General features: G+C 34.4%; 1 protein-coding gene across 1 annotated transcript; it reads right to left on the bottom strand.

Annotated features, from left to right (window-relative positions):
* Nucleotides 1–571: 571 nt before the first annotated feature.
* Nucleotides 572–8,462, bottom strand: LOC100572078. The gene is made up of 2 exons (XM_003247256.4): nt 7,771–8,462; nt 572–1,336 (listed from the first exon to the last, which is right to left on the bottom strand). Exons 1-2 carry the CDS (start codon nt 8,277–8,279, stop codon nt 1,303–1,305), a joined length of 543 nt encoding a protein of 180 aa, XP_003247304.1. The 5' UTR covers nt 8,280–8,462; the 3' UTR covers nt 572–1,302.

The raw sequence follows: 8,462 nt of genomic DNA, 5'->3' as shown, positions 1-8,462 counted from the left end.
TGTCTCGCCCGTCCTCGATGAAGCGTTTTATTATTTTCATCAGCGTATTATCATTATGAGATAAAACTGGAACGATTTAATGAGTTTATTTATTCCCAATACTGAAATTTTATTTATTATTATTTTTTTTTTTTTTAATTATTCTGTTTGTTTTTTTTGTCCGAATAAATCAAAGAGTATACTTACCTAATGAACAATACATATTTTCTAAATATTATGAGTACCTATATATTATGTTATCCTACATTCCTACTGGTACACCAAAGATAAGATATAACATAGGAATAATTAGGTAGTATACAATACATATAATATAACAGTTATTGTATAATTGAATTATCATATTTTACATAATATTTCGCTTACGACAAGTGCAGCACGCGTGTAACAATAATCTAATCAAACGCAATGCGGATACCAAAATTTTATAAACAAACTATACTTTTATCTTCTGCTATCTTCGCGCACAAAATATTTCATTAATTAAAAAAAATGATAAATAAATAACTACAATGTATAAATACAAAATATATATTGCGTACAAAGCAGGTATAGTATATATTACGTACAAATATTATATTCGCCACAGGCATAAATCCGTTATAAATAAATTATCAAAACTAGTGTTTACTAAAATAGAAAAAAATTATTTAATTAATACCTACTGCAGCAGGATTGAGGAAATTGAACATTTTCTGATTGAGAAAAAGTTGTTATAGTTATAATACTACCCATAGTTAAATATTCGTTAAGAATAATTAACGTCAACGACATAGTTATATTGTAGGTACTCTGATAACAATAACAACATAGCTTGAATTTAAAATAATTTAGATCACTCCTGCTGTCATCAACATATATAGCAGGTATTATTATTACTATAGGCATTTTGACAATAAAATATAATATTATATATATATTATACTTAAACGTATAACAGTGTTATTTTTTAGACGCAATTAACATAATAAATCATTATTGTTATTGAAACATGATATTATTATGTTATTTTGGACGAAGTTGTTTATTTTATTTTCATTGTTAAGCATGTTATTCCAGTTTACGAAAATATGATATATTATGATAAAAAACACTTTATTAATATGAAAATCGGAACATCGACGTGAAATCACAAAATTATAATGGTGCTGTGTACCACTAACATAATATTAATTTGGTCGGTATACATAATGAGAAATAAGTAAAGAGCTTTAACTGCACAGAATTAACACATAAGTCATAATATGTTATATTATCCGCACACGACGTTCGCGTAGTTCTCTTTGCTCGTTGTGTTAGGCTTCAGGCAAACTGCAGTGCCCTTCCTTCTAAAAACCTAAACATGAAAACATTCAAATTAGTGGAAGACCATTGATGAAAAATTAATAATAATGATTATTAGGTATGATAATAATAATTAATAACAATGCCATTTTTCTATAAGACTTGGAATAAATGGCGTAAGTATACAATATTAGCTACCTCGTCGCATATTCAAAACTATTGAGTCGTATGTACATAAAAACTATTATTTTAAGTGTGTTAATCGTTAGTACACTTCAAAACGTCAAGTAAACCTAAAAAAAATTGTGCCCAGTATTTAATATTGTCATATAATATTGTGTTTATTGAACAAGATGTTTTAAAATCAAATATAAGTCAACTGATATAGCAATGATCAAGATAACATAATATAATGTTCTGTATTGAATAGCTTTAACATCATTTAATAGCTTTCACATCACAGCAGATTATTAGCCTGGAGTGCATTTGAAAATAAATATAAATAGGAAGTTACAATTTAACTACAAATATATGTGAAGGTTTTATTTATTTGGTTAAGACTTAAAATGATGTGCACTAGACATTATAATTTTACTGTAGTCGGAATAGCTGAATAAACATCGATCTAACTACGTTAATAATCCATAAAAAAAATACTCGTCTCACCACGTGGTTTTTAAATAATTGTCGTCACAGTATTACAATGTCGTAGCATGTATACATCATATTTTTTATATTATAAATTGAACTCCGCGTATATAGGTAAATCAAAACTGTTCAGACTAATATATAATTTAGTCCTGTATTTTCAGTAAGTCTAAAACTATAAGTATACTCGTCGAGTGTGTGCATATTATTATAATAATAGCCTGCGAGGCAACTACTGACTATGCACGCGTATGATATGTGCGCATAGAAAACCCGGTTAACATACATTAATATTATACTTTGAACGCGTTTAACATAATGTTAATTTCCAGTAAATACGATATAATTTTGATAACAACGTTAAGAATATTATGCGATCGTTTCGGCAAACGCCTAAATTCGTATAATCGTGTGTACACACACTCAAAGGCCTTAAAGGTAAACGACGGGATATGAAGCCGATCGACATACATTTATGCGCGGTGCGCGCTCAGGCGTCCTAGAAAATCATCATCATCAGCAGGTGTCCTCGGGCCAAGCGATGGGTTTCGAATCGGATTAAAATACGTCTGATTAATAATTAATAAACGCGATCGTATTATTATATTATGGAGGTAGGTAGGCAGACACTGGGTAAGAGCGGCCTCGAAGTATTCTAAACTTATATCAATCGTAGAAATAAATGTATAATATATAGGAGGAACCTACCCATCGCCTATATATGTACAGACACGCTGCACGATAACTGGGTCGACCTCACGCGAAATCGTTTAACTTCGATTTTTCATCTCTTTTTACGCCAACGCACACATTTCCGGCCAAAAGCCGGACGAGTGCTCTACGAAAGTCGGCCGTTGGCAGCTTTTATTGAGATTTTAAATCGAATCTATGCATAGCTAGTCGCGGGCAAATGCGAACGTTTGCAATAAAAATAATTAAGTCTGTGATACAGCTGATGTGAATCGTTACGCGTATCTATTATGAAGCTATTATTATATTATTATACGAGTAAAATATTATGTTATATTATTATTATTATTATGATTGCGATAATGTAGTGCACACGTAACCGAAATCATAGCGTAATATCTGCGATTGTCATCGATGTAACAATATCACAGCTATTGATAATAATAGACACTGCAATAGTGAAATTCTATGAGCCAATCTCAAAATATTATATTGTCAATACCTTTTAATACGTCACGAACGATTTTAAATGTTAAATGTTCAAATCACCAGTCAAGTGTATGTACCTCTATAGGTAAGCAATAATTGCCAATGAAAATTAAATCGTAACAGTACTTATAATATTATGCGGTACGTCATTATTTCATAATGCTATTATAATAATATTATATGGGCGGGTCTCATAACAGAAAAAGAAAACTTACTATGCCGATCGGACATTGTTATAGTCTTGTATTATAACACGCGATGGATATAAATCCGATTGTCAGTCAAAGGCTTTATTAATAAAAAGCTGATAATGTGTTTTAAAAATATTAAACGGTGGGTACCTATATATATAGGCAGGTAGGTACTTATTCTAATTTTTACCTAATACAGGAACTAAACTATAATTATAATAACTTCATGATATTGTTGTTGAATTTATTCAATAATGCAAGAGACGTGATGAGACTTGTGGGTAATGACAATATTAATAGAGCACAAAATGTCTTTATAGGTAGCATAAAATATAAATTAAATATTAATTTGAATAGCCTAAAAAGCATCGCGGCACTTAAATGTTATTCGCTTGAAAATAATATGAAAAAAAAGAGAAAATCAGGAAAACCGTAATTTATATTCTGATTAATTTGACATCCTCGTTTCCTGGGTGAATAAACAATATTATAAACATGCACCACCCGAATCGCCGCAATCACCACTATGTCTGCAGACTTTCGATAAAATCTACAATATAATAATATTATCTACAAACCACTCGTAAAACGTACCTATAATGGCCATGTAATTATTAACAAATGAGTAATAACAATAACAATAACATTATAATGTGAATAATGATATTATTGTGATAGTATGATTTTAGATTCTGAGCGGAGCGAGGAAGCTATTTAGTGGTTTTACAATGATGTTTATTTTTATTTATTTATTTTTTTTTTTTCATCCTGTATATAAAATTTTTACCAGAAAGAGTGCTTCGATTTCAACATATAGTACCTTATCTTTTAGCAAATTGGATCAAGATGGTACTTTAAGAAGGTAATTTTTCGGTTTTCTTATTAGTTATTTAATGCACCGAGAAACTACGAAAAACTTCTAAAAATGGGATTTTAATTTCTAACTCTTGTGTATCGCCATAGAAACGAATAAAAAATTATAATATTATAATATTAATTCAACTTACAGGATATACCTTATAAATAATAACAAAATAAAATATCCAGACTGACAATCCGTCTCCGCTCAGAATCGTTTTTCTTATACAATGATATTATATCATTGAATTCAAGTTTAATCCAATCCATTAAACATTGACCCACTTGTAACCTACTGTTCAGCAGAGTGACATCCACTTGCCCGATTTTTGGCTTTGGGATTCTTTGGTTTTTTTAATGGACGCGAAATCACTGATTCGACAACTCCAGTAGTTCGTGTATTATATTATGGGTACCTTCACCCCACTCATCATATTTGTGTCTTAATGTGCCCGCTGGACCGACCTTTACCGACACATTTAAAGCCCAAACTTGACTAAATAGATGAATCGTTTTACCCAGTTTTGCGAATTCCCGCAGGTTGGTGCAAAGGTATTACAGCACAAAGCTTTCGGCCGCGAAATGTATTATTAATGGAATTTCGAGGATCCCGCCCCCCGCGACACCATACTTTTGATACAACGAAAAACAAGACAATGGGTAATCGTTTTGTAAGGGTTTTTTTTCTCCTCAAAATTGTTCTTCTTTCAAAAGCGGATTAATTAATTTCAGCACACACAATGAACCCCGTGATTTGTAATCGTTTTCGCGCCAAACAACCGTTAATATACGTTTTAACGATTTGCATTTATTTCATTGAGACCATTATCCTGTATATTGTTAATTATAATTATAATATCATACGTATAGGTAACAAGAATAAGTCAAACTGATAAATAATCAACAATTTATTGCAAATATACAATAAATTAAAAATGTTCGCTATTTTTTCGATGGCATTTTATTTCACCGGAAATCGGTGATCCATATTATTGCATCATAAATTTGTGTTGTATAACATCCTGATAGACAATTATACTATGGTTATGCTATCATAAAATATGAATATCGATTTGATTAAACATTGTCCTATATGTCGGTGTCCATTGCAGACATTGCAAACATATTATCATTGACAGAGTCAAAAGAGGAGGGCGAGAAATCCATTTAATGTAAGACCCTCGTCGTTATTATTTCAGAAAATACAAACATTTTTGAAAATATTTCTTTTGCATAGTGTAGAGTTACTATAGTTTTTGGAAAACAGACGTATTTTTCATTGTTATCATTTTTTAAATTCTTTACATTTTGAATGACAACATACGTTTTTAATTTCATATTCCGGAAGCTCGTAGCAAAGTATTATATTTGGGGTATTTCTATCTATAAGAATCAAATTTCGGACAAGTAGTTTATTAGTTATAACTTTATAAGTATTAAAAGTTTAGATGAGTGGAGAAGTGGACCAACATCTTGCGGAATATTTCAGTATACCGTACCTATACTATCACTATAACTCATCAAAACTTTCAATACTTATAGCTCATAAATTACTCGTCCAAATTCGATTTTTATTCATCGAAGTACTTCAAACAATATTCTTCTTTAGAATAATGAATTAAAAAGGCAATTTGTTATAAAAAAAATAAAAAATAAATGATAACAATAAAAAAATATATTTTATTTAGAAAAATTTTGTTTTTTAACGACTTGAAAAAAAAATATTTTTAATAACGTTAACAGTTTTTGAAATACCTAATGAATGCCTTAAGTTAAATGGATCACTCGGTAATTTTATTTACCTACCTATCTATAAAGGCTTTTAATCCAATCAACGCTGCACAACCCGTTAACAATACAATAATATTATGTATACCTACCGCGCCGGTTTAAGAAAAATATATTTTTTAGCAGTATGTTTGGCGTACACGAGGTTATATTATTATTAATATTAATTACTATTATATTATTTCTATCGCTTCACGCCATCGCGTCATCGTCATAATATTTTGAAGTCCGTTTCCTGGGGAATCTATATTAGCTGCAACTACGCGCATCGCAGCGGTAGGTCCGGTATACTATGTTAATGTAGGAGGTGCGAGTCGAGGGTAACGTCAAGCCGTTTAAAATATCTATAAAGTTGAACATATTATAATATTGTAAGCCCAGTATAGTTTTCTCTTACGCAGCAACACCCGCGTCGTCCCTTACAGGCCTCTACTGCTATCGCAATATAGCATTAAAGGTTATTTTGGTACATTTATGCGCACAATATAATATATTATGTAGCATTATAGCACATCAAACGCACAAAAGGGTCGAAACAGTCGGACCACCTACAACACGCGGTAAGTCTCCCGGGCGTTTGTTCTTTTTCTTAATTTCTTATCGATCAACCAGACGACCGCGGGGCATAACGATAACAATATTAAGCGATGGACCGCGGTTGGTCACGCGTTCGCGGCGCACGTTTATGTAGGTACAAGGTATCTATTCATATACCGCGGGGTAACCGCGCCCGAGTCTAAGGTAAGAGAGGTACGCGAGAGGTAAGGGACGCAAACGCAATGTCGGACCGCAAAACATAATAATAATAATATATTATATCAACCGCCATGACATTATATTATATTATTATTATTATTATGGTGCAAATCAGAAGGGCTCCAAGCACCGTGTCTTATATACGTAGCAGTAGGTACGTATAATGTGCGTACGTGCCTCAGGTTTAAAAAAAAATGAAATATACATATAGAAGCTAGTCGGGCGGAGGTTAAGCGGCTCGTCATTTACGACGTAGATTTGAAAGCAATGATGATGAACCCAAAAGCGGTCCTGAGCTGCAGAGGTGCAGGTTCGTGTTAGGACGAAATTTATAAAAATTGCGACTTGCAATGCATATAGCATAATGATGCGTTTGAGCGAATAATTTTAAAATACTGTAACGTGATGTCGGCGCAGGGAATCTTAATAAAAATCTTTTTACTTGACTTGATCGAGTAAAAGTTATGCTTAAACGCCATCGACGGTCCTACAACTATTTTTTTAACTTTACAATTAATTGACTTTTTAATTAATTGTGTGACCAAACTAATTTAAGTATAGGACCAAACCGTTGTAACGACTCAGCTTTTTCAAGGTAATTTAAAAAATAATTTACCTATAACAAGCAGTGGTTTTTGATAACAATAACCCACTAAATATTTATCGGCTTAATAATTTAGTATAAATACAATAATTTAATTTAATTTAATTTAAAGATTACTCTAATAATACCTATTCAGCTATACAGTGTGCATTAGGTGAGATGAATGTTAGGAAAAAAAATTTAAATCGTACAACGGTCATGTTTGATCCATGTCGCGGTAATTATATTTCTTAGCGCGGTTAAGTTGATATTTTTTTCGTATCAGATTTAACCTTTAAAGTTGAATATAATATCATAATAGTTTGTTAACCGCAGCAAATCAACTGCAATATTATTGTACCTACTTGACGTTCTCAACTGTACGTCTGTACCTACTAACTGTCGAGTCTAACTTTTTCGTGTCCACTTGGAATTATTTTCATGTCTACGTGTGTGGTATAACATTATTATTGATATGCTCACCGCGGTCGGATCGGTACCTCCAAAGGGCCGGTGGTGTCGATGCGTCGGCGCGGGACGACCGGCTGACGATGGTTCCAGTGCGGCGGCTGCGGCCGCGGCCGGTGCCCCATCAACAGGTAGTCGTGTCGGCGTCGCCGGGCCGCTGGCCGCACCGAATAGCCGACGCGGAGCGGCACGTCGAACGAGTCGACCCGGCCACCGGCGGCCGCTCTGCCGACCCAACGGCCGTCGGCGCCGGCCGCGGGCTTCCAGGTGTTCATGTCCAACGGTATCACCTCGGCCTTGTAATAGCCACGCCCGGACGACGCGGTCTTCGCGGCGCCGTCGTCGTACGGCCGGTTCATCTGGTCCGCGGTGACCGGATCGTACCGCATCGGTCCGTACTGAGTGATGATCACGTGCTCGTCGTCCGGGTAACCGAACGCGCCGCGGCCGTCCGGCGGTTTGCCAGTGGCGGCAGTGGCGAGCGCCGAGAACGACAATAGTAACGCGACCTTCGCTGGTTCCATAGTCGAGCCGAATGACGACGACGACGACGATGATGATGATGATGTGCGTACCGCTGCGGCGACGGTCGACGACACAATGAACGCGCGCAGACAATGGACCGCGGCGGTGACACTGCTCCTGCTCCTGTTCCTGCCGCGACCGCGACGATATCGACACCGCCTCCGCCACCAAACGGTTATATT

Source organism: Acyrthosiphon pisum, chromosome A2, assembly GCF_005508785.2.
Source record: "Acyrthosiphon pisum isolate AL4f chromosome A2, pea_aphid_22Mar2018_4r6ur, whole genome shotgun sequence".
NCBI classification, from domain to species: Eukaryota; Metazoa; Arthropoda; class Insecta; order Hemiptera; family Aphididae; genus Acyrthosiphon; species Acyrthosiphon pisum.
The sequence above is the reverse complement of the archived record's forward strand: the minus strand, read 5'-3'. Positions and strand labels throughout refer to the sequence as shown.

Coding starts and splice junctions, on each gene's coding strand:
- LOC100572078 (XM_003247256.4), bottom strand. CDS start 8,279: ATGGAACCAGCGAAGGTCGCGTTACTATTGTCGTTCTCGGCGCTCGCC. Junction 1,337..7,770: donor GAGGTACCGATCCGACCGCG/GTGAGCATATCA, acceptor TTTCATGTTTAG/GTTTTTAGAAGGAAGGGCAC.